At 45.6% G+C, this 26,883-nt stretch overlaps 1 protein-coding gene across 2 annotated transcripts in view; it reads right to left on the bottom strand.

Moving 5' to 3' along the window:
• The window catches only part of E2F3 (E2F transcription factor 3), a 104,235-nt gene extending 86,425 nt beyond the window's left edge, over positions 1 to 17,810 (bottom strand). Inside the window, exon 1 of one of the 2 annotated variants that reach the window (XM_010596187.2) lies at positions 17,694 to 17,810. In XM_010596187.2, the coding sequence (XP_010594489.1) occupies positions 17,694 to 17,711 (18 nt within the window). In that variant the 5' untranslated portion in view covers positions 17,712 to 17,810. The remainder of the gene's footprint in view (positions 1 to 17,693) is intronic. The other variant, XM_064281314.1, reaches the window with a different exon arrangement.
• Positions 17,811 to 26,883: the final 9,073 nt, after the last annotated feature.

The raw sequence follows: 26,883 nt of genomic DNA, 5'->3' as shown, positions 1-26,883 counted from the left end.
TAACATGGTAGTCATTAACCAGCGTTTATAAATTAAATGATGGTTGTTAAACTGACAAGTTACTTATAAGGAGATCCAGGTTCAGGGTTAATACAGAAGAATTTCTGCCAATCTGATTTGAGCTAACTTTTTTTTCCCATTTTCATGACAAAAATCAGGTAACATCTATATTTTAGTTTAAATTTATTTATGTGTTTATTTTAAAAAGTTTTAACTAATCAAGACCACTGAATCCATGATTTTGGTTATAACTTACAGTTATACCTATTGAACCTACGTATAATTCATAGCCTCGCACACAAAGAAACGTGGTGTCTATTTAATCTTTTTTTTATTTTAATTGTAGCGAAAATATGCATAACAAAACATACATCATCTCAACAGTTTCTACATGTACAATTAGATAACACTGATTATATTCTTCAAATTGTGCAATCATTCTTGCTATCCTTTTGCAAATCATTCCACCACCATTAATATAAACACAATGCCCCCTAAGCAAAATCTCCCCCTTCCCCCCTCCTGGTAATCACTATAATCTTTGGTTTCTATATATTGGCTTATTTCATATAAGTGAGATCATACAATATTTGTTCTTTTGCAACTGACTTATTTCACTCAGCATTACGTTTTCAAGGTTCATCCATGTTGTGGCCCACATCAGGACTTCCTTTCTCTATGTCTGAGTTTATTGGTTTTTATATAATGGGGCAGGAATGGAACTAACATTTATAGGGTGCCCAGCTCCAGGCTGGATGCTCTCACATGGATTCTCATTTCATTTACTCCTTGTAGTACCTGTAAATATCCAAATGACCAGACATGTAAGGAGAGCAGCCATTTCATCTCTAGATAACTTAGACATCTGGATGGCAATTTGGTTATAGACATACAGTCTTTTAATGTTGCTAAATAAGAGGGAAATTAAAAGAGAGGCAATCAAAAGAAGAAGAAGAAAAAAAAATTGTCAAACATGTCAAAAGTCCTTTGGAAAAAAGGGGGAAAGATACAGTTTTCATAGACAATACAAAGCCCAAGGAAGGCTAAGGATTTCAGCTACTAAATCCTATGCCCTGGCGCTCAGGGTCCTCCAAAAGCCCGGGACACAATCATGTAAAAGAGGGATGATTAGGCCCAGAAAAGAGAACAAAAGCAGCTGCCGGGTTTGAGCTGTCTTGATACACCTAAGACCATCTTTTATAAACACTGTTTGAGCAGCAGCTGTATTTCCCAGAGCCAGGTAACACCACACCCAATTAAGGCCTTGAGTTTTCCCCAATCCTTTCTTGATGAGGAAAATTGCTTAGGGCAGGTATCTTTTCTAAAACAGTGGCTCTCATACTCGGGGCATTGGAAGCAACTGTTAAACCAGACTGCTGACTCCACCCCCAGAGTTTCTGATTTAGTAAGTCCGGGACACCGCCCAAAAAATTTGTATTTCTAACAAGTCCCCTAGTAATGCTGCTGGTTCCAGGACTACACTTTTAAGAACCAACAGTCTACTAAAAACAAAAACAAAAAAGCTCAGACCAAAAACTATCAGGCAAAAACCAGGTATTTCTTACATGGCAAAATCTTCAGCAGTTACAACACAGATACACAAAGGCAGGGAATTTCGTGTTTTGACACTACTCTATTTTTTTTTTTTTTTCCTATACCCAGCAACTACAACAGTGGCTGGCATATACTAGGCGCTGGTTATGGATTATGTCCCCCCAAAATAAGTGTCGTAAATCCTAACCTCTAAGCCTGTGGTTGGAGTCCAGCTGGCACAGTGATTAAGAGCTCGGCTACTAACCCAAAGGCTACCAACCCAAAGTTTGAATCCACCAACTTCTCCTTGGAAACTCTATAGGGTCACTACAAGTTGGAATTGACTCAGAGGTATGTCTGTGGTTATAATCCCATTTGGGAATGGGTTTTCTTTGTGATGTTAATGAGGCAGGATTAGTGTGGGGTGTCTTGAGTCAGTCTCTTTTGAGATATAAAAGAGATTAAACAAGCAAGCAAGTAAACAAAGATGGGGAAAGAGAGATGCCAAGCCACATTACAGTCTCCCAGGAGCAGAAGCTCAAAGACACAAGGACCTTCCTCCAGAGCTGACAGAGAGAGAAAGCCTTACCCTAGAGCCAGCGCCCTGAATTTAGACTTCTAGCCTCCTAAACCGTGAGAAAATAAATTTCTGTTTGTTAAAGTCACCCACTTGTGGTACTTCTGTTATAGCAGCACTAGATAACTAAGACAGTGCTCAGTACAGATCTACTGAGGGAGTCAAATGAATCAGCATGACCCAAGGCTGAAACCATGGCCCAGGGTGGGGATGGGTGAGCAAGGACAAGCAGCTGTGGAAGCACCTGCCACAAAGGGAGTGGCTGCTCACTACTGCATTGCCCTGAAAGGGAAGCTCAACTTAAGAACACGGGCAATAACAACAGAGACGACGGCTGGCGACAGACACCTCATGCATTATCTCATTCAATCCTCATAACAACCCTATGAGGTAGCTACCTCGATTTTCCTCGTTGAGGAAACAGGCTTTAGAGGGGAAATGATGTACCCAGCCCATCCAACTGCGAAGTATTAAGCTGGAATCCACAACCACACTGAGGAGTTGATCCCGAGCAGAAGTTCAGTCTTGAGTCAATGATAAATGCAAAACCTCCTTGGCCTTCCCTGAACTGCAGACTTTGTTCCTTTCTTCTCCAAGTCACAGAGAGGCTTCCCAGAAGCCAACTAATATTATGCCCAATCATAAAACAGACAAGGCTACAGTTGTCTACAGAGTATGCGTTCTCTGTATGGTCTACCTAGAGGGAGAGCAGACAGTCCCAATTCTGGTGTTCATGGAAGGGTCAAGCATTCCAAGTTAAAATTCGGTTATGATGAATATCTGCCTTTTAAATTGATTAAAAAAAAAAAAAAATTAAACCTGTTGCCACTGAGTAGATTCCAATGGATGGTGACCCCACATGTATCAGAATAGAACTGCACTCCATAGGGTCTCAATGGCTGTACAGTCAGCCCTCCATAGCCACAGGTTTTGTATCTGCAGATTCAACCAACCACTGACTGAAAATATTTGGGGGAAAAAAAAGCTCCAAAAAGCAAAACTTGAATTTGCTGTATGCCAAGCACTACAACAAATCCCCCTGAATGAAGTCATGTGCAGCATCCCCTGCCATAGCCGCCCGCCATTTCACACCTCCTCAGTCTCTATCCGCCACTCATTTGAATATTGTTCACCTTGCGACTTGTTCCTTCACTACTTGTGTTGTGTGCACACTTTGTTTCTGTGAAGAAAAAAAAAAAAAAAGCCTCCTAAAAAGCAATGAAGTGGTTAGAGCAATCCCTCCCAGGCTAAGTGTGAGGGGGTTGAGGAGAGCCAGAGGAAACAGTTTTGGGCCAGTAAGGGATGGCAGGCTAGCTCTGAAAAGCACTCCAGCCCCCAGAACTTCAAGATCAAGGGCGAACTGACACCGGCTGATGCCCAGGCAGCATCAGCGTTCCCAGAAGAGCTCTAGAAACTCATAGAAGAGAAAGGTTACCTCCCAGAGCAAGTCTTTCATTGTGATGAAGCAACTATTCACATAGCATTTACACTGCATTAGATATTATAAGTAATCCAGAGATGATTAAAGTACACAGGAGGACGTGTGTAGGTTATATGTAAATACTATGCCATTTTATGTAAGGGACTTGATCATCCGCGGAGTTTGGTATCCCCAAGGGTCTTAGGACCAATCCCCCGTGGATACCGAGGGATGACAGCAATGTTACCGAAGTAGATTGCCAGGCCTTTCTTTCACAGTGCCACTGCATAGACTCAACCCACCAACCTTTCAGTTAGTAGCTGAGCATCAATCAGGTGTGCCACCCAGGGACCTTTTAGGATGTATACTGTATTTTTAAGTTACATGCCTGTTGTATACAGTAGATAAATATACATGATTCCCTATCTCTGCCCTTCCTTCAAGGTCTAGTTCAGTGGTTCTCAACTGGGGATGTTGATGCTCCCCAGGGGACATCTGGCAATGTATGGAAACATTTTTGGTTGTCACAACTGGGAAGGGGGTGGTACTAACATCTAGTGGGTAGAGGCAAGCGGTGCTGCTAAACATCTTACAGTACACAAGACAGCTCTAAAACAAAGAATTATCTGGCCCCAAATGTTAATAGTGCCAAAATCCTGCTCTAGCTTAAAACTTCCTATAAAACCCAGTGCCGAAAACTTCCTGTAGCCTCAAGTTTAAACCCATCGCCGCTGAGTTGATTCCGACTCATAGCGACCCTATAGGACAGAGTAGAACTGCCCCATAGGGTTTCCAAGGAGTGCCTGGTGGATTTGAACTGCTGACCTTTTCGTCAGCAGCCACAGCTCTTAACCACTACACCACCAGGGTTCCCGCCTCAACTTTGGACACCTAAAAATCTTCATTTCTTATAGGCCTCACCGCCTTGTATCTTGTCTTACAGTTACTGAAGAACATACTTTATCTCCTGTCTCCTGTTGAACTTCGCGAGGGCAAGAAAGGTATCTCAGTCATCTTCGAAACCCCCAGACCACCAGGACCTGTCTTCTGCACAAAGTGGGTGTCCAGTAAATGTTCAGTAGTTTACTTAAATTGGGAATCCCTGATATGGGTAAAAAGAGTGAGAATTCAGATTCAACTGAGAGTCAGATGAAGTTAGGAACAGAAAGTACATCGCCTATAAACACTCTCTCATTTAATCCTTACCATCCTTTGCAGGAGGCAAGATCACTATTTTAGGTAACTGCAGATCATAAATATAATTTGTAAAAAGGTCACCCAGCCGCTAAGTGGCAGAGCAAATTCCTCTACCCAGATCAAGTCCTATGCTCCTTCTTGTATCCCACCCTGGTGTCAGGGGTCTCCAAGGTTGTAAACCCCACCTCCTAGAGACCATTCCCAGAAGCGGGGTGTCTGAAACACTAACAAGGAAAACCGCAACATGAAAAGGTAGCCAACTTTACCCCATTAGTGTCATCCTCACAATTGCTGCTATCCAATATAGCCACAAAACCAGTCAATTCAAGGGGTGCTGCAGATAGGCTTAAAGACAAGTTACATATCTAAAATCCAATAGTAAAGATACTCAGAGTTTCCATGGCTTTTTCCTCCAGAGTACTCAAAGACTTGTTTTTAAACTTTAGTATGCAAGAGCTTAAAAAAATAAATTCAAGTTCCTTCTTTTTCTTTTTTTCCCTTTTAATAATCGGCAAAATCAGCACATTAGAAATAATGGTAAAAAGAGCCATCTCTCAGTGTGGGGCATAATTATGTGACCTTTCCTTACGCACAGAGCTTTCCAGCTGGCTCTTTGCTTTGAGAGGCTGCAAACCGTGGGCTTCCTCAGAGCAGCTAGGAGCCAGGCACAGATCTGGTAACATGCACAATAAATAATATCTGATGGCTCATCTCTGGAAGCCTGGCAGTATCGATCCCCAAAATCAACCCGATGAATCTGTCTCGTTTTCATATTACAGAGGGAGAAGTGAAAATGATGAAAGGCTTTTTGTGGCACCACATTTTTTTTTTTTTAAGCCAGGGAGACCAGTTCTTGGCCCACTATCTTTCATCAAGACTTCGACTATAACCTCTACGCCAAAGTCACATTTCCAGGCCTCAGCCCCAGCTGTCTCTTGATGTCACAACCAAGTTGTACCAAACCAGACTAACCATTCCCTCCACACGGCGCATGCCCAGACAGAACAAGAACTCAGCCTCGTCTGTTCTTCCAGCCCCAGAGTTAAAAATCTTGAGAGTGGAAGGTCTTGTTTCTTTTCTCCCTTAAACTGCCTTTCACTTTGATCCTGCCCCTTTCAGGGTTACAGTTACGGTTCCAGACTCATAAGCCCTATAGCAACCATAGTCTAAATGAGCCAACGGGCCCAGACCCATACACTGAAAAGCCTTCCTACTCCAATGCACAGCCACCCCCTTGAAGGCCAGGAATCTAGCACATCACACACACAGCCCAACCTCCGCTCATGGCAGCTGTGCCCAGTTTGACTCTCCTGAATTTAGATTCTGAAACACTCAGGAATCCTTTCTTATTTTACCCCTTTTGGGTTTAAGGTAACCCATCTTTGGATTGTTTGCCTTGGCAATGACTTCGAAAACCAGAAGTCAGTGACAAAAGGGTGAGCATGAGGTGCCAAAACACCCAGCCTGGGTCCCTGTGGTCTGCAGGGTTGCTTTCTCCAACTGAGGAAGAAGTTAACCAGACCACTTATGTCCGGTCAGCTCCAACTCACAGCGACCCCATGTGTGTCAGAGTAGAACTATGTTCCACAGGGTTGATTTCTGGGCAGTGGATTGCCAGGCCTTTCTTCTGAGGTACCTGAGTGGACTGGCACTTCCCCGACAGAGCGTGTTAACCATTTTTCTCCACCCAGGAGTTGAGATGAAAGAGGAAGGAGTTAAGATGAGCATGCTGCACATCATTCCTGCAGGAAGCTGCTGCCTTCACCTGGTCATTGAGCTTCAAGAACCTTTACCTGTGCTCAACCACCTACAGCGGCATTCCCCAAACTTTCCTGAAGATCAGAATCTCTTGGTGCTTCTCCGATGGGGAGAGTTGAGGTGCAGCCTGGGAATATGCATCGGGAACAAGTGCCACAGGCAATTCTTATTATCAGGGAAATTTGGGAAACACTGGATTCTTTTTTTTTCTCACAGGTACCTTGAGTTCCTAAGAAAACCAATCCAGCTGTGGTCGAATCAATGCCAGCTCATGGCAACCCTGTGTCAGAGTAGAACTGTGCTCCATAGGATTTTCATTGCCTGATTATTTGGAAATAGATCGCCAGGCCTTTCTTCTGAGGTGCCTCTGGGATGACTCAAACCTCCAAACTTTTGCTTAAAGAGGTGAATGTGTTAGCCATTTGCACCACCCAGGGTCTTGGGTCCCAACTGTGTATTTCATACAATGCCAGCAACTATATGGGAGAAGAACTGGGAATGAACACTTTGGAGTCAGGCTCCTTGGATTCAATTTTGGTTGCTCCACTTCCAGTGGGGCCCTGAGCCAGCCCCTTAACCCCTTGCTGTCTCCTTTCTCTTCTGTAGAACAAAGATGATAATAATAGCCACTTCATAGGCTGTTATATGGATTGAATGTGCTAATGCAGGTAAAGCACTTCGTTTAGTGCTCTCAATACACGCAGGCACTCAATAAATATTAGCTATTATTATCCCGTAGACCAGAGGCTGCTGAGTGGCAGCCCTTAAGCCAAGTCTGGCTTAGAGACACATTTCGTTTGGCCTGCACATTTTTCTTTTTAATCGAGCCAACATTTTACAACTGGAAGATTTCTGGCATTTTGAGAAGGTTGAATATCTAACGACACGCAGCGCCTGCCTTCCCCTATGGTGGCTGTCACCTGAGGCAGGGTCAACGGCTCCCTTTTGATGGAGCATCATCACTTAGACTCCACTGGCCCATTTACTCCCTGCCTCGCTCTTGTAGGAAAACAACTCCTATCATAGACCAACTTTACTGACATACCAACACGAGGTTCCATGATTCCCCTATACGAAGTCCAGTCCAACTGGTCTCTTCTTATGCTAACCTACTTTCTACCTTCCTTCCTTTGGCTTGGGGACAGTGGTGGTTCAGTGTTACACTCTTGCCTTCCATGCAGGAGACCAAGGTTTGATTTCTGGGCAACATACCTGGTGGGCAGCCTCCACCCATCTGTCAGTGGAGGCTTGTATGTTGCTATGATGCTGAACAGGTTTCAGCAGAGCTTCCAGACTAAGATAGACTAGGAAGAAAGGCCTGGTGATCTACTTCTGAAAATCAACCAATGAAAACCCTGTGGATCATCATGGTCCAATCCGCAGTTGATCATGGGGATGGCGCAGGACCGGGCCCACTGTGCATTAGGTCCCCAGGAGCTGGGGGCCGACTTGATGGCAGCTAACACCAGCACCACATTTGGCTTATGATGTTTCCCCACCCAGGAATAGCTCTTCTACCTAGCCCAGTGGTTCCAAGAGAAGGTACACTTTAAAATCATCTAGGACACATTTTAAGCATACCCATGTTTGGATCCCACCCCCAGAGATTCTGATTAGTCTAGGGAGGAGCCCAAGTATCACTACTTTTAAAAGCTCCCCAGATGATTCAAATGTGCACCCTCCTAACATGCTGTAAAGATGGCCCACCCAGGAGCCCTTACCTCCCCATCTCATGGCCTAATTGGAGTCTGGTGACTCTCACCTGCTTCTCTGGCACTTCCCCTCGACGCCCTACAGCAGAGGACTAGATGAGTCTTGTCTTCTCCGAGTCCTGTTTTGTCTGGCTTGAAAATCAACTTGTGTTTAAATCTTGTTTCCCCAAACAGACTGTAAACCCGAGAGTGGGCGGATCACATTTCATACCTCTTTTGCATCCCCAACAGGACGAGTGGGGTGCCAAGCTCATTGGAGGTGCCTAATAAAACGCCTCTTCTCAAACATCTGGGAGCCTACAGTGTAGAAGACACTACGGGTCTATCCACTGCTCAGAGCTCAGAGGTTAGTAGGGGGATGAAGTCAAGAACACAAGTGATTAGGGTGCAAGGCAGATGATCACATGCTACAAGAAAGATGGAGTAACTTAGGGGAAGGGAGAGGTCAAGGCCACTGGGGAATCAGGAAAGGCTCGGCGCACGAGGTTCCCTTGATGTGCACCTTGATGGGCCAGTGGAAGGAAGGCAGCAAGAGGGGCAACAGAGAGTAGGAAGAACCCATGAGCAAATGTACTAGAGGGAAGAAAGCACAGCCACTTCAACCCCGTACCATTCCAGGATCTGAATTGGGAGGAATGGAAACTCTACGGGGCAGTTCTACTCTGCCCTATAGGGTCGCTATGAGTCGGAATCAACTCAACGGCACTGGGTCTGGGTTGGGGGGCAAAACAGGACAGGCAACATTTCACTGTACCTCAAATGCCAGGGAGAAGGGTTATAATTAATTCGATAAGTCCTGGAAGCAGCCATCGAAGGCTGTAATTCCAGCATCCTTCTAAGAGCCAGACAGAGGGAGAGGTGAGGGATAAGTGGGAGGAACAGACGTAACATTTAAGAGGCATAAGGAGATGAGAGAAAAGGGAAGAACAAAAAAAAGGGGGGGGGGGGCGGAGAACAAGACAGTCCCACCCCACTGGCACTGAAGCCTCCAAGCCTGTCAGGGTCCAGGGAGCTCCAAGAGCCTGACTCCCACTATTCAGTCTTAAGCCACAGATTACTATACAGAAGTGAAATTATGTTAATAGTGCAATTCATGTTAATAGTGCGGCTTTATTAACACATTTAATCACAGAAATAAAGGTTTTATTCATGACACTATTGCTGTCAATAATACTATTATAATAAACTTACTCTTCTGGTTTTCCCCAGGTCAGTGGGCAGCTTACAGAGAGGCAAAGACCCCCAATGACTGCATTAGATGCAAGCCACCCCATGGTTCACTCCTCCCTGTTCCCCTCTTCCCTTCCCCTTCCGTCACTCCCGTGTTTAGAGAAGAGCTTGGGTTTAAATGAACAATAAGAAAATAAACCCTGAAAGGATAGCCCAAGAGACCACTGAAGGGAAGGGCAATTCCATTGCCTATCTACTTAATACATCACCTTTTCTATGTGCCAGGCACTATTCTAAGCACTTTATAAATACTAACTCACTTACTCTTCCTAACCCTGTGAGGTTGTTAGCTGCTGTTGAGCCAACCCCCGACTCATGGTGATCCCCACGCACAATGGAAGGAAACGCTGCCTGGTCCTGTGCCATTCCTGATTGGTTGCAGATTAAACCTTTGTGATCTGTAGGGTTTTTGTTGGCTGATTTTCAGAAGTAGATTGCCAGGCCTTTCTTCCTAGTCCATCTTAGTCTGAAACCTGTTCAGCATCATAGTGACACATAAGCCTCTACTGACAGATGGGTGGTAGTTAAGCATGAAGTACACTGGCTGGGAATCAAACCCGGGTCTCGTTAGCATCTAAAGGAGAATTCTACCACTGAACCACCACTACCTCTAAAACACCAGTTGCTGTTCACTTGACTCATGGTGACCCCATGTGTGTCAGGGTAGAACTGTGCTCCACAGGGTTTTCAATGGCGATTTTTCAGAAGTAGATCACTAGGCCTTTCTTCTGAGGATTCTCTGGGTAGACTCGAACCTCCAACATTTTGGTTAACAGCCCAAAGTGTTAACAATTTGCATCCCCTAGGGACACTCCAGTAAGGTTAACCCTGTTGCCTTCGAGTCAATTCTGACTCATAGCAACCCTATAGGACAGAGTAGAACTGACCACCTACTGGTTAGCAGCCATAGCTGTTAACCACACCACCACCATGGTTTCCCTCCAGTAAGGTAGGTACTTGTCACTTCCATTTTACAGATGAGGAAATTAGACACAGACGTTAAGTCATTTGCCCAATCACACAACTAGTAAGTGGTGGACTAGTGAGTGGCAGAATAAGGACCCAGGGGCTCCAGTTTCCATCACTGACTAGTATACTCAGCTACCCCTTGTTTTGCCTTTAGGTGGAGGGTATGGGTTATGTACCTGTGATGGTTAAGGCTCTGTGTCAACCTGGATGGGCCATGACTCTCAGTGGTCTAGCAGTTATGATGTAATCGGGCAGTTACATGACGTAATAAACCCCGTGATAAGATCTGCTATGAGCAACCAATCAGTTGAAAGGGAGTTTCCTTGGGAGTGTGGCCTGCCTCTAGTATATAAGTGGATGTTCTAGAAATGCTCTGGATCCTGCATCTAGCTCGTCATCATCTGACCTCTGGTTTCTGGGACTTGAGCTAGCACCTTATCCACTGATCTTGGGATTCATCGGCCTCTGCAACCCATGAGCCAGCTGACTGCTGTACAGCCTGCTGATCTTATGGTTGTCAGCTCCTGCAGCTATGTGACGCAGAAGACTCCAGCCTGACGTATGACCCAGAGACTTGAGACTTGGCAGCCTCTGCTATGTGAGCCATTTCCTTGACATAATCCCCCCCCATTTATACACACACACACACATACATCAACGGCTTTGCTTCTCTAAAAATCCCAGCCTAAGACAGTACCCATGAGCCCCTTCTCCCCTAGGAGCTGCAGACTCAGAAAGGCTCAGATGGGATAGGGTAGAGCTTCATGGCTGCTGCTCCGGTTATATATTCCTGAAGCCCCAAAGCATCAGAAACAGGGCAGGGCAATGGAGGGGTGGAACCTACAGGCCCCGAGTTCATTTCCTGTGGTCCCCCAGGGTCCGGGGCCACCATATTTCTGTATCATGTCAGTCAGTTAAGCAGATGCTGGAAGAGCCAAAGGAATCTCCAGGGTAGCCAGGTTTGAGTTGGCTGGGAGGACAGAGGCATTCAAGCCCTCTACTCCCAGAAAGAGGGACTTCACCCGTCAAAAAATCTTCCAGAGGAAGTCAGGCTCACTGATAACGACAAGGCTCATGATCAATGGCTGTTGAACGCTCACTGGCTGTACGATAGGGCACCTTTCTGGTTTGTGGATTACAGATAAGCCATATATCGCTGCCCCAATGAGTTGGTGAACTACAGCCATGCAGGATTATGTTTCACTTTTAGGCCTCAGGGCTTGAAGCAATTCTATTTTTAAGCCTTCTTAGTGCCACAGTAAAAGAAGACATTTTAAGGAAATTACTTCTAGTTTTGAGCGGATAATGACTTCCTTTAAAAGAGTTTACTGATCAGCCTTTGTGAAACCAGAAATCTTCCTGGAGTTAACCACACAGGAAGGCACCTTGTTCAATGTTACTGGGCTTGGGCTGGGGACCTGAGAACCACAACAGCCCTCAGGACATGGATGGGCTAGGATCAACCCTCCAATTCCAGGGCCTTGACACGTCCCTCTCCGGAAAATGTTTAAAAAATCCCCTCAGGTTCTATTCTGCATCAAGAATACTTTTCGCTTTTTGAACACTAGATACGTCATATCCACAGAAAATAATCAAATTTGTAAACATCAAATGAGGCTTTAGAAAGACTGCTATTGTGCATTTGAGTTAGTTATTCCTTCTGTTTTTATTACCTTTTATCTTCACTCAGCATATAAAGGATGCCTCACTTATTTTGTGTCTTTGGGAAGGAGCTGTTGACAACTAAGCCGTTCAAAGTACACTTCTGTATGTGCATGTTTAAAAAAAAAGTAACCACTCCTGAAGGAAATCTAAAATGTTTTATATACATCCCACCAAAAAATAAAAACAAAACCAAACCTGTTGCCATCGAGTCAATTCTAACTCATAGTGACACTACAGGACAGAGTAGAACTGCCCCGTAGGGTTTCATAGGCTGTAATCTTTACAGAAGCAGACTGCCACATCTTTCTCTCAAGGAGCAGCTGATTGGTTCAAACCGACAACCTTTCAGTTGGCAGCTGAGCACTTAACCACTGTGCCACCAGAGCTCCTTTACACATCCCACACTCCTGAAGTAAACTTAAAATTAAAATGTATTACTAAAAAAAAAAAAAAAAACTCCCTTGCTATTGACCCCAAATCATAATACCCCATGTATGTCAGAGTAGACCTATAAAGTTTTCAATGGCTGAGTAGATTGCCGGGCCTTTCTTCTTGGGTGGACTCAAACCTCCAATCTTTTGGTTAGCAGCCAAGCGTGTTAACCACTAGCACTACCCACCCCAATTTTCCTATACAGGCCATATAAGACATAACCTTCTCTTGGTGACTGAGGCTTCCTTTAGGAATTCTGAGATCCCCAGTTTCACTCTGGCTTTGTCACTAGCTACCTTATCATCTTGGGTAAGTAATTTAACTGCATTGGGCCTTAATTTCCTCTCCTGCAAAACGAAGGGGATTGGGTCAGATGGCAACTCTGGTGCTTCAGAGCTCTCAAATGTTATGACTTGAAGACCACCAAAATATCTATTATTGCCTATGCTAAACTATTGTTTTCTTACAAAATCCAGTCACCGTGGAGATGATTCCAACTTAAGGTGACTCCACGTGTGACAAAGTAGAACTGTGTGCGGTTTTCAATGGCTAAATTTTCAGTGGATGGTCAGGCCTTTCTTCCAAGGCACATTTGGGTAGACTCCAACCACCAACATTTTGGTTAGCAGCAGAGTGCATTAAGCTTTTGCACCACCTAGGAGCTCCATTTTTTCTCAGGGAGTGTCAAGTTCTAAGAATGTTGCCTGGACACTACGAATGGCAGGAGTCATGCTAAAGTAATAGAAAGAAGACTAAAGTCAATTATTCTATTATTCTTTTTTAATTCCCTCTCTATTGTAGCAGCTGTCAGTGCTATCAACCTCCAGATGACATGAGCCCTGGCCTCAGTTCACAAGGCTAAGCAGTGGCCTGAGTTGCTCAAGTTCTCGAGCAAAGCAAAGAACCTGGGCTTATCTGGGAACCAGTGGGTTTCACTGCTTCTCATTCAAAGTTATACTGTAGATTACTGGAGTGGCCTCAAGACTGATCCCCAGTTAAGGCTCGGGGGGCAGACCAACAATGCATTCTTGTATTTACACATTCTTTGAGTTCTAAAATCACACGGCTTTTGGGGGGAGAGTCGTTGAAGCAAAAATGAGAATGGAAAATAAACCAAACTTCTTCTTACTAAAGTAAAAGCTACATGTATTATCCATCTATATTAATTTTGCAAACCTCCAACCCCCAAGGTTCCTATCCCTGCCTCGTTGTTGCTTTTTTGTACCTTCTGTTGTGTAACTTTTCTTCCTCTGTAAGACGTATTCTGGAAGTCACCCTTTAGGGCCAAAGAGAGGATCGGAGTAGGAGGAAGACGATACCATTAGTGGTTTCCTATATTTACTATTTTCCCAGTTATCTTCCTTTCTTAGTCTCATGAAAAATGATTAGTAGAAAAATGCTTAGTAGAAAAATGCTTTTTAGCAATTGTCTCTGAAACACTATTTTTAAGTTGCTAACAAGCACGAAAATACGCACAAAACCACACGCTTCGTATCTTAAAAGAATTCATGGAAGTTTTCCTCTTTAAAAAACAAAATGAAACAGAGAATCCGGTAAGAACACCAGTCTATCTTTTTTTGCAACCTTGCAATGTTTGGGGGTGGTTTCATGGGAACTGGTGAGGGACTTGATTTTATGAGCATCGGCAACTGTAGATTTTCATTCATCCTAGTTAAGAAAGTCAGTAGGAAATAGATGGTTAAAAAGGAATGGGGCCAGGACAAGTAGATATACGCTGAGCATACCAACGGAATATTTGTAAGTCAGGTTAAGTTAGAAAACTAGCCAGAAAATTAACAATTCACGTTGGAAGCTATTTGTCAAAAGGGTTCAAGTACCATAGAAAGGGGTTAAAGGTGTGGATTGTGTATCTTTGAGCAAAGTGATAAAAACAGAGGAGCTCAAAGAAAACTACCACTTTCTATCTCTGAGAAATGAAAATAAAAGCAACTCCTCCCCACACCCAGTCTTTCAATCTCCAGGTGCTGTTATTTATTCATGTCTAAGCTTAGAGTATTATTTTCTGTTTTCATGTTAGCGTTACATAGCACATTAATCTCAGAATCTACTCTCCCGAGTATCACACAAGGTGATGATTTACAGAAAAACAAAAATCCTCTCCTGTTCTCAAGCTTGGGTTCTTTAGCTTACAGAGCCACACTTAAGGGTGCCTTGTTTTAGAGGATGATTAGAATGGCGCCCATGGTACTGATTATAGAGGTGCTATTTGTACTGCCCGAGTCTGGGCACTGCATTACACTAAAACTTCCATTTTGGGGTATGTAGTGACTAAAAATTCTCTCCCAAGCTCAAACTTGGCATCAACCACTTATCTCAGCAGAAGCAAGATTATTGAGTACAGAACCACAGGAACCTGGCATTTTCCTTCTCTTATACTTGTTCAGGAAAAAAGAGACCCTACTGAAATAGCACCTGTGGTTCCTCCATTCTTCCACTAAAATTTCAAGCATTGAAGGTTCTCTCCCCAAGGATAATTAGCAGGTTGCTATAACTGGATTAAATTAAATCAGATGTGATAGGCCATTGTCTCTTGTATTAATAGATCCCAAATTTCCCAGAAGTAGAATGAAATAATTTCAGCTTCTCTTTAGAAGAATGAAGAGGCAGAAAATGATGGAGTCCCTTCTGCTCCACTGAATAGCACTTCTGACTACAGTTTCTCAGTAATTCTTCCATTTCCCACAGATCACCCTCTGAAACTGAATTTACCTAGCATGTGTCTCTGACATGAAGGTGGGGGTTCAGTTCTAACAAAAGCCACCAAGCACAGATTGCACCCAAAAGCTGGCAGGTCGACGGAGTCATGCAAGGAGTGGAACTCAGGCAAAAAAGTGAGAATGAGCTGACCTGAATTTGTCACAACTCAAGACACATGCTCAGGCTATTCAATGCCACCATGGCTATATGGGAATGTTTTACTGTTTTATCCATTGCTAGAATGGCGGTGCTTTGTATACGTAAAAAAAAACCCATATTAATTAGGCATAAATAATCAATTACTTTTAAAATATCACTTTAGGAAACTTTTAACCATTTTGCTTCTACATGTAAACAAAAGGACCGTATACACTTGGTCTTACATTATCTCTCTAAGTAATACAAAAAAGAGTACTCATTTTATTGGGGGTCTACTATTTGCCAGGCACTGTGCTAAGTATTTTACAGATATCATATTTAATCCTTACCAAGAACCTTGTAAGATTAGTATTGTTACTGTCCCTATTTTACAGATGAACAAACTGAGTTTTGAGGGAGAAGTTATTTGCCCAAGATCATATAACTTATAAATGAGAGGCCATATAGTTAGTAAGATGTAGTCATACCCAGACCCATATATCCCATTAAAAAAGGTAAAGGATTTGATTTTGGTCAAGTTCTTGGATGTTGTTGAGACAGAATACAGAACTGGATGGGTATGCAACTCTGAGCCACCCGAAGAAGAGTTCTCAACCTCTTCTTGGATACAAAGGTTTAAATAGTCTTACCTTTGCTCAGTCACTTAACCACCATCATTCGTGCTTAGAGAAAGAATATTAACAAAATTCCAAGAGACTTAAAGAGGGGTTTGATAGAATACTGATAAATAAAACACTATATCGAACTTTATATTCAGTGTGCAGAACTTTGTATCTATTGCTTAGGCAAATATCCTACAACCCCTAAATATAAATAGCTCTTAAAAGTAGAGATTAACCAACGGTTTGGCAAAGATTGGATTCTTATGTAGAAATGCTTCTGAGTACGTATTCAAGAAACATTTCTATTCCTGTAATGAAAAATACTCTGAGTGCACAAAATCAAAATGACATATATTCCTGGAATAACAATGTCATGGCAAGGAGGATAAAGTTCTGAAGTCATTTGGAAGCTGGTGAGGGTAATTTTTAGACTTTAAACACTTAAATACAATGAACTACATATAAATTTGGCCAGTCTTGGAGTCCTGACCCACAGAGCTCTCCAAGATTCCACAAGAAAAAAAAAAGCAATTTGGTGGTCTCACAATTTCCCATTATCAAAACTACCCCCATAGATCTGAACCCAATCCAAGAAGTATGTCAATAGCTGGTTGTTTCAGGTTAAGTTTATGATATAGTAACAGAACTGTGTAGGGGGTAAAATACGTTTAAAACATGTCCAAGCATGCTTTGGTCAAGCCAGTAACAGTACCTAATGCTAATAAAAGCACGGAATATTCTTGTGACTGAGAATCCAGCACACGGGATTCTGTATGTGTAAGCAGGTACTATACTGTACTCGGTTTCCCCCCTGCTGGCAGACCCTAGTTACTAAAACCAAGAGTTTCTTTGACTGAGACTACATCACAGATCCCCAGCAAGTACCTCTGGGGCTGGAAAGCAGTGAAGATCCAAGCCGGGGGAAAATTTGAGAACAGTAAGAAAATAAAAATTTTAATTATTCCAAAATCCATCCCATTTCCCAAAGTGCTGCCTAGGTACAGACTTCTTAAAGACCCCCTGCACAATCTTGATTCCCCCCAAAATAAACCCATTTGGAGCCGACAAGGTGAGGTCAACAACTGGTAATATCGACCAACCATTTATCAAACAGTCGGGTCCCGTTCTAGCTTCCTCTGGGCCAACCCTCACCACGAGGATGAAGACAGGAGGCACGGAGGAGGGGAATGAAGAACAGAAAAGGAGAAGGGGGGAGACCTGTGGGCCACACTTCTTTCTAGTATCAACAAAAAGGGAAGCCGAATACTGACCTAAATCATCTCTCAAAGGCGCTTTATAAATTACAGGGACAAAGGGAGGAGGTGGCGGGTGGCTTGGGAATCCTACAGACACCCTACCCTCTGACCCGCCCCCTCCCCCTCCAGCATAAGAGAAGGACGACAGAAAACAGAGCTCAACTCGGCCATTGGCGAGAGCCCCCTCCGGTTTTCAATCGCCCATCCATCGTCCCACTGGAAAAAATACACGTAAACACCATACCCACCCCCTGGGTCGGTCACTTCTGCCCCGGGGTTCCTAGAACCGGAGGCCGGGGCATTTACTTAGTTAGATTTTCTTGCTTACTCATTTCCCTCGAGCACCCAACCCCCCGTTGCCACTCCAAAACCCCGCTCAACCGCCTACCCTCAAGGCTTCAGCCCCCCAACACGATCCCGTGCCCCCGTGGCGGCGACGGCCCCCACGCCGTCCCGGTCACTAACCTGCTGCTGTAAGGGCATTTCCGAAACCAGCCTGGCTCCGGGGCGAGGTGGGGGGGCTGGCTGGAGAGGGGGCCCGGAGGACCGAGCAGACCGGCGGCGCCGGGCAAGGGCGGGCGCCGGGGGCGCGGGTGGGGGTGGGGAGAGGGAGGGTGGCAGTGCTGGGGGCGGGTGCGAGGGCGCCGGGACCGTCCCAGGCCAGGGAGCCGGCGAGCAGGAGGAAGTGGGTGCCCCCCTCTCCCCCTCCAGCGCCCCCTCCCGCCGCCGCCTCCTCCCCAGTCACAGGCGCGTCCTCCGCGCACGTGTGCGAAACGTCACCGGCGGGTCCCGGGGAAAGGGACAGACCCAGGCGGCGGGACGGGAACCCGGCTGCCCCCGCCCTCCGTCGCCGGGGGGCGGGGAGGGGGACAGAGCAGGGAAGGAAGGAGCAAGGGGAGAGGCGGGTCAAGGGCAGGCCCGGGACCCGGCAAGGAAGGCCCGGGCGTTCGGGCCACGCGGGCGCCGCTGCCGCCAGGATGCGCCCAGGCCAGGGCGCCAGCCCGCTAGCCCCGCACCCCCAGACAGCCCACACCCCAGCCGGTACCCAGCTTCCAGCTCCACCTCCCCCACCCGACTCCCCCACGCTCCCCCAGCCCCTTTGTTGCTGGGAGTTACAGATTGCAAAATGTGTCAAGCGCAGCCCAGCAGAGCCCCTGCGCTCGGATCATGCCTCAGGGACTCGGGGCCGCCCAGGGGCCTCCAAGGCCTGCTGGAGCCAATCACCCCGACAGTCCCCCGATTTCCACCTCCCGGGTTCCCCTGACTCCCCAGTTCACTACCCCCTCCCCCACCCCCTTCTCCATCCGGGGCGTGACCCCTTCCTACGCTCCGAGAAAGAGGAAGCTTCGAGTTGGAGGGGAGGGGAGAATGGGGGTAGGGAAAAGTGCAAAAAAAAGAAGGGGGGGAGCGCGAAAAGTTTTCGAGTGTTTGATGTGGTCGCCGCCAAGGCAATCCCTGTTGCCCCGCCAGCCTTACGGAGTCCCCCAACCCTCCGGGTGCTGGGGGTGGGGTGGGAGGGTGGAGGGCACACGAGTCTAACAATGAACCCCTGTTGGAGAGGCAGTCGCCGAGGCCCACGACGCTCGGTCCCGCACCCCCACCCCGCACGGTGCAAGCCCACCTCCCGCCTGGGCTGGGGACCGTGGGGACGGGAGGGTATTACCGGAGGGCCGCCGCCGCTGCCGCCGCGTCCCAGCGCTGGTGGCTGCTGCAGCAGCCCGGCTCTGCTGGAGGGTCCGTGCGGCGTGGTGTAGAGGAGGCTGCCGGCGGTCTGCTCCGCGCCGGGGGCACTGGGGAGGAGGGGGCCGGCGGCACCGCCGCCGCTTTGGAGGGAACAGGAGGTGGTGGAAGTGTTCGTGGTGAGGATCTGGATGTATGCGCCCGGGGCGGCGGCGGCGGCAGCGGCGGCGGCGGGGAAGCCCGGGCTGGCTAGCAGTCCCCTTTTGTCCATGGAGGCTGTAGCGGCGGCGGCGACAACAGCCGCCCCCTCCCCACCCCCGGCGGTCACCAGGTACTGCTCCAGGGCGGGCTGGATCCCCTTTCTCATCTCTCGCTCCTGCTCTTTTTATTGTTATAGTATATTAATGTATTGCTTTCAATTTCTTTATTATTTGCAGCTGGAGTTTCCAAGTCTCTCCTCCCCGCCCGGGCGCTTCCGAGCCCCCTCTCTCTCTCTTTTCTTTTTATTTTTCCGCAACGAACGGGCCCCAGGGGCCAAAAATAATGCGGACCCTGGAGAGAGGAGGGTCCCGGCCGCACGAATATCGAGCCCCGAGGGAGGATGGAGGCTTCGGGGGCGGCCGATGCAACGGATTGCGAGGCGGCGGCGGCAGCCCGGGTGCTGCGGCCGGCAGCTGAAAAATGGCTCCAGGAAGCTGCTGCTGACAATGAATGAAGGGATACGGTTTACGCGCCAAGGTCCTCCCGCGAAACTCAGATTTCCCGCCGGCTTTTCAAACCAAATTTGCATATCCCCGCCCCACAACCCGCCGCGGATCGTTCCCATAGCCCATTGGGTCTCTATCGCCTTACTTCAGTCCCAATCGTAGAGCAGGGCCGCCACTTGCTGGTTTCCATTGGCTACGGTTCATCGTGGTTACCGAGGCGACAGGGCCCTATTTGCATAAGCCTTTCTGATTGGTTGAGGGCAAAGTAGGGTTTTTGGGAGGTGGGGCAAAATCTTTCCTTTGCTCCCACGGAAGACCACGCCTGGCCTAGGTACCGCCCCCGTCCCCGCCCCCCTGCCGGGCCGGCGCTGCTGACCTGGGCAGGGACTCCGTCCCTGGCTGACTCAGTGTTGATCTATTCTAGAGCACAAGTTTCGTTTTTGGAAATTGTCAAGGTGACCAAGGGGACACTTTGGAGAGCTCTTTTTTTTTTCTTTGACCAGTCAGTGTAATAGGTGAACAACAACGTGAGATTTCCCCAAATATGTGCCAGAAGCAAGTTGGACCACGCGGGCGATGCCTTGCAGGTGGAAACAGAGCCCTTTAAATTGTGGGTTTCTCCCTTCCTGAAATCCAACCAATGCCGGGACGAGAGCTGATTCCCAGGCGGAGGCTGATAGACAGAAACATGTGGGCCGACAGAATCGTAGGGGCAGAAGGTTCGGCTGACGTGACTGCGGGCACCTTTTAGTTAACATTCCAGTTTCGTTATTAGCCTGGATTGAGTCTAAGTAAAAATTAACCCTGCATGTTGTGTCAAGGGAACTCTTACCACAAGTACTGGTTTGCGTCCAGCAGACACCTCCACAACCCCAGCCCCCTCCTGGCCCAGAAGCACTCAGGGCAATTAATCAGGGCTAACCTACTGATCTTTTTAACCTACTGATCTGCAGGTCCCTAACTGATCTGCAAGTCCCTAATCCGCCAAGCAATACTCCTAAAAAGTACACAGTTCTCATGATGAGGTGGGGCTCCCAAAGAGCACTGCACGTCTGGACACTAGCACTTTGCAGTGTTTCTGTCCTTGGTTTTCCTAAGAAATTCTCTGACTGAAAGTGAACAGAAGACCCAAACCTACTCCAAAGTATCAAAAGAGAAATAAAAATAATTAAATCAATACATAAACTAGAAGTGTCATAAGAAAAATAGTGAACTATTGTCAAACAAACGTCTGAGTTGGTGCAAGTATTTGTGAACCCTAAAATCAGAGATTGCCCCTGTGAGACAGCGGGAGAAGGAACCCGCTGCAGGAATATAGAGAATGATGTCTGTGTAGCCACCAGGTTATCATATCTAGTTCCAGTCAATGAAAATTATTCAAAACAGCTGGAGAGCAAGTGCTCGCCAGTTGATGAGGAGTGCAATACTTTGACCCCTTTCACGAGATTTTATTATTATTTCTAATTTCCAAAAACTCATATAATCTGGGTCTTATGAAAAGTGTGACAAGATAGGTCAGTTCAGGCTAAGACTCCTTAATATTTGAGTTCTGTCACCTGGAATCTCTGGGTGGTGCAAATGATTAACTGCTGGACTGCTAACTGAAAGGTTGGAGGTTTGAGTCCATTCAGAGGCACCTTGGAAGAAAGGCCTGGTGATCTACTTGCAAAAAACCATCTATTGAGAAAGCCCTATGGAGCAGTTCTATTCAATGGGATCAACTCAGTGGCACTGGTTAGCTTGTCTGAAACAGAATCCAGAATATTTTGGTCTTGCATTCAAGCTAGTTGAGAATCCATGGCGCAGTGGCCAAACCATTGCTAACACTCTGTGACAGAACTGACACTATCTTTAGGGCCGATTACCAAAACCAAACAAAACCCGTTTCAATCAAATCGATTCTGACTCATAACGACCCTATAGGACAGAGTAGAACTGCTCCATAGCGTTTCCAAGCAGCAGCTGGTGGATTCAGACTGCCGACCTTTTGGTTAGCAGCTGAGCTTTCAACCACTGCAACAGCAGGGCTTCTTAGGGCAGATTAGGTGGTACATAAAGGGTATCAGTTCCTGATTGAGCTAGAGGTGTAATATATTAGCAACTTCCTTGATCGTGTCCCATCAATGTTGCTTTTCACTCTGTGTCACTGTGGAGGAAGTTAGTACTGTAACTACATGTATATTGCTACTTGCAGAACTTCACTGCCAACATGTGTTTGGTGGTGGTAGTAGGGGATATAGAATGATGTTACTACATCCACAGTCATCACAGACCTGCATCTTAAGATAGGGACAAGGCTCGAACTGCGATTGTGCAGAAAATCCCCACGTAAACTCCCAACAGCCCCCAAGAAAGCAAGTATTCATGACCCAGATCCATCCCTGTGCTTCTGGTTTGGAAGGCTTTGAAAATATTTATCATTCATCTTAACCAAGTCGTAGTTTTCCATGCAGGGTATGTGATAAAACAAACAAAAAACAGGTGTTGTAACATTTTATGCCTTGCGAACCTTAGGATGAGTAGGTAGAAGGAGAGGTTGAAAGACAGACAAGGGAGTTGTTAGAAAATACAATGTTAAAATTTGAGGCAGGCTACTAATCTGTGGAGAGGTGGCAAGTTTTAGTGAAGGAAGCCTAGTGGTGCAATAGTTAAGCGCTCAGCTACTAACCCAAAGGCTGGTGGTTCCAACCCACCCAGCAGCTCCACAGGAGAAAGACCTGGAGACCTGCTTCTGTAAAGATCACAGCCTAGGCACCACCAATGACCGCCCTGACAGGGAACACGACAGAGAGTCCCGGATGGAGTCGGAGAAAAGTGTGGAGTGAAACTCAAATCCAGGACTAGAGCTAGACTGCTTTTGCCAATCGCCAGTCCCCTTTCCCTTTCTCTGACAGTTACCCAAGGCAGCTAGTTGTCCCAGAAATGGCATGTGTAATGGGTTGAATGATGCCTTCCCCAAAATAGGTCCATGCTCCCAAATTCTGGAACTGGTGGATATGACATTATTTGCAAAAAGGTCTTTGCAGATGTAATTAGGTTAAGGAGTTTGAAATAAGATCATCCTGTATTATCTAAAACCCACCCAGTGCCATCGAGTGGATTCTGACCCATATCTATCTGATGGACCCTAAATCGAATGACAAAGTATCCTTGTAAGAGGCATACAGAGAGGGGGAAAGCTTTGTGAAGATGAAGGAAGGGATTAGAGTGAACAGCCGTAAGTCAAGAAATACCAACAGCCACCAGAAGTTGCAAGAGTCAAGAATGGGAGTGTCCCCTACAGCCTCTTGAGGAAGGGCAGCCCTGCCAACACCTTGGATTCAGACATCTGGCCTCGAGAATAAATTTGTTGTTTTAAGCCCCCTGGTTTGTGGTAATATGTTAGGGCAGCCAAACCATTGCTGTCGAGTCAAATTCCCACTCGTAGCAACCCTATGGGACAGAGTAGAAGGGCCCCATAGTTTCCAAAGCTGTAAATCTTTACAGAAGCAGACTGCCGCATCTTTCTCCCTCGGAGCAGCTGGTGGGTTCAAAACACCGACATTTCAGTTAAAGCCAAATTCTTTAACCACTGTGCCACCAGGGCTCCCTTCAGGTAGCCACAGGAAACTTACATAGCCTATTAACCTGACTACCGGAATCTTCAAACCTTTCAGCTCCTGCTCAGCTTATTCCACACTTCTGCCAAAATACTGTCTCTGCTGGACATTTCCTGCCAACCTGAGCTATAGCCCCTTTTGAAGATTTTTCTGTGCGGCTTACTGACCACACGTAGCCAACTCACCTAAGGAGCTTGTAAAAATGTAGATTCCTGGGCTCTATCCCAACTCGATGAAGCAGAGTCCCTTGGGAGCAGGGCCCAAGAATCTGCATTGAATAAGTTTCCCTAGGTATTCCTTTTGAGTGCTAGAGGCTGAGGGCCAGCGTTAGCTATATGACTGAACTTCTTCCTGTTGCTACAACTAGAATTGCCACCCCTGTGCCTAAATGCCTTCATGGGTGTTTCTAATCTCTTGCCTGCCTGTTCTCATCCTGACAGCATAACAAGCTCTGAAGTTCTACACATACCCATAAAAGACACATACACACATGTATGTATATATATAAATAGAGATATAAATGTATAGAATATCACTTGTCTATTTTGTTTTTCCCCTCTGAATTTTCCCCAAAGTCTTCATTTTCAGTTTAGAAATATGATTTTGCTAACATTCATAAGATGTATATTAAAATATATATATATATATATATAACTCCCCTAAAAATACTATGTAACTGTCATGATTGAATTATGTCCCCCCCCCCAAATGTGTGTATTAGCTTGGCTAAGCCATGATTCCCAGTATTCTGTGGTTGTCCTCCTTTTTGTGATTGTAATTTTATGTTGAGAGGATTAGGGTGGGATTGTAAAACCACCCTTACTCAGGTCACCTCCCTGATCCAAGGTGAAGAGAGTTTCCCTGGGGTGTGGTCTGTACCACCTTTTATCTCTCAAGAGATGAAAGGGAAGCAAGCAGAGAGTTGGGGACTTCATACCACCAAGAAAGCAGCACCAGGAGCAGAGCGTGTCCTTTGGACATGGGGTCCCTGCACCTGAGAAGCTCCTCGACCAGGGGAAGATTGAGGACAAGGACCTTCCTCCAGAGCCGACAGAGAGAGAAAGCTTTCCCCTGGAGGCAACACTCTGTATTTGGACTTGTAACTTACTAAACCCAAAAACTAAACCCAGTGCCATCAAGTCAGTTCCGATTCATAGCGACCCTATAGACTGTGGGAAAATAAATTTCTCTTTGTTAAAGCCATCCACTTGTGGTATTCCTGTTATGGCAGCACTAGATAACTAAGACAGTAACATTTCAGTGAGAATTCAATACTAAATCTTTGGATGGAAAAAAATTATAGTTTTAGGAAATCAAGGAAACTGTTCTTGAGGCCAGGAAATCTCTGGGACATCTAGAGTTTAAGTTGTGCCTCTACTTTAGTTCAGCCAGAGCTGGTTGCCATGTTGGATTTAGAATATATAGTTTTAAATTTTAGGATCTGGAGAAGACTAGTTTGAGAGTTTGGGGCTTTTAGATTGCAATTAGTTAGTTGCCCACACAGAAATAACATTCTCTGCTTTGTCTTCTTGGTTAGGAAGAAAGAGGAGCATTCTTAAGCTATTACCACATCAAACACTAATAACAAAATTTCTAAATGCTTATCCTAGAAAATTGAACATTATAGTTATTATAGATAGTGGTCTAGATAGCAGGGTAGAGCTTCTTGTCTTCAGTTCTTTTGACCAGGGAGGTGCTGTTTGGATAGAGCATCTATGTTTTTAAAATAAATCCAGGAGAAACTTAGGGCAGAGAGCACAGTTCTCAATCAGATCTACTGAGACCAAATCTCTAGCCAGGGTCCAGGAATCTACATTATGATTTATCTACATTATACACAGGACAGTTTTGGTGCAAGTGGTCCACAGAATGCACTTTGCAAAACATCGTCCTACAGGCATCCATAACCTAGCGATCTCTGTGTTATATATCGTCTTCTTAGGCAACCATGGAAACCCTGGTGGCGTAGTGGTTAAGAGCTACGGCTGCTAACCAAAAGGTTGGCAGTTCAAATCTACCAGGCAGTCCTTGAAAACTCTATGGGGCAGTTCTACTCTGTCCTATAGGGTCACCATGAGTTGGAATTGACTCGACGACAGTGGGTTTAGGCAACCATGCCATAGAAAACTCTTTTGTATGCGGTATCTTCTAAGCAACTGTGATGGTTATGATTGTGTGTCAACTTAGCTAGGCCATGATTCTCAGTGGTCTAGCAGTTATGATACGGTTTGGCAGTTATGATGTAATCAACTCCATGATGAGACCTGCTATGAGCAGCCAGTCAGTTAAAAGGAAGTTTCCTCCAGTGTATAAATGAATGTTCCAGCAAGACTCTCACCTGGATCCTGCACCTGGCTTGTCATCACCTGACCTCCAGTTCTTGGGACTTGAGCTAGCAGCATATCTTCTGCTCTTGGGATATGTTGGCCTCTGCAGCCTATGAGCCGACGGACTGCTGTCTGACCTGGTGATCTTGGGTTCATCAGCCCCTGCAGCAACATGAGTCAGGAGAAGGCTCCAGCCTGATGCCTGACCCATAGACTTGGAACTAGCCAGCCTGTACAACTATGTGAGCCATTTCCTTGAGATAAATCTCTCTCTCTCTCTCGATATGTACATGTATATACACACGCACTTCACTGGTTTTGCTTCTCTAGAGAACCCAGCCTAAGACAGCAACTCACGTTACCATTGTTAGCATAACTATTTATTTAGACTGTAGTGTGATTGCAAATTGCCTCTTTACTAATACTCTTCCCACTCAGTTAACAAATAATGTGATTCAGACAAAATATACTGCATGGAAAAAAAAGGTGTTATCTCAAAGGTGTGTGTTTCCTTGACTTTTTAAAACATCTTCGTTGTAACATAAAATAGTTACAGAAAACCAAACAAAACGAATCTATGGCTTAATAATGAGTTAGTAGAAGGTGACCTCCCTTGTAACCACCACTCAGGACAAGAAGTAGAATTTCACCTCTCATCCCTCAAATCCCTTTTGGGTGCCCCATTCTGATCAACAACCCCCTTCGTCCCACCAAAAGTAATCATTAACCTAGCATTTTAGTCTTAACTTCTGTCATTTTTTAAAGTTTGATTGCACAAATATGTATCTCTATACTATACCATTTGCCCTCAAGTTGATTCCAATTCGTGGTGACCCCATGTGTGTCAGAATACTACTGTGCTCCATAGGGTTTTCAATGGCTGTGATCTTTCAGAAGCAGATCACCAGCTCTTTCTTCCAAGGCATCTCTGGGTGGGTTTGAACTGCCACCCTTTTGGTTAGTTGAGCACTTAACTCTTTTCATTATTCAGGAACTCCTGTATCTCTAGACACTATAGTTTTGTCTTGCCCATATAAGAAAACTTGATGTATCTTTTAAATCTCTTTTAATCTATGATTCTTCATCCATCGCTTTTCTTTACCTTAAATTTATCTTGAAGGATATAGTGAGCTGAATGGTACCCCCCCCCCAAAAAAAGATACGTCCACCTGGAACCTGTGAATTTGCTCTTATTTGGAAAAAGAGTCTTTGTAGATATAATAAAGGATCTCAAAACGAGATCATTCTGGATTAGGGGGGACCTAAATCAAATGACAGCATCCTTAGAAGAGAAGATGAGAGGAGAAACACATAGGAGAAAACTATGTGAAGAAAGAGGCTG

The sequence above is a fragment of the Loxodonta africana genome, chromosome 1 (genome assembly GCF_030014295.1).
Source record: "Loxodonta africana isolate mLoxAfr1 chromosome 1, mLoxAfr1.hap2, whole genome shotgun sequence".
NCBI classification, from domain to species: Eukaryota; Metazoa; Chordata; class Mammalia; order Proboscidea; family Elephantidae; genus Loxodonta; species Loxodonta africana.
This window is presented reverse-complemented; position numbering and strand designations above follow the sequence as displayed.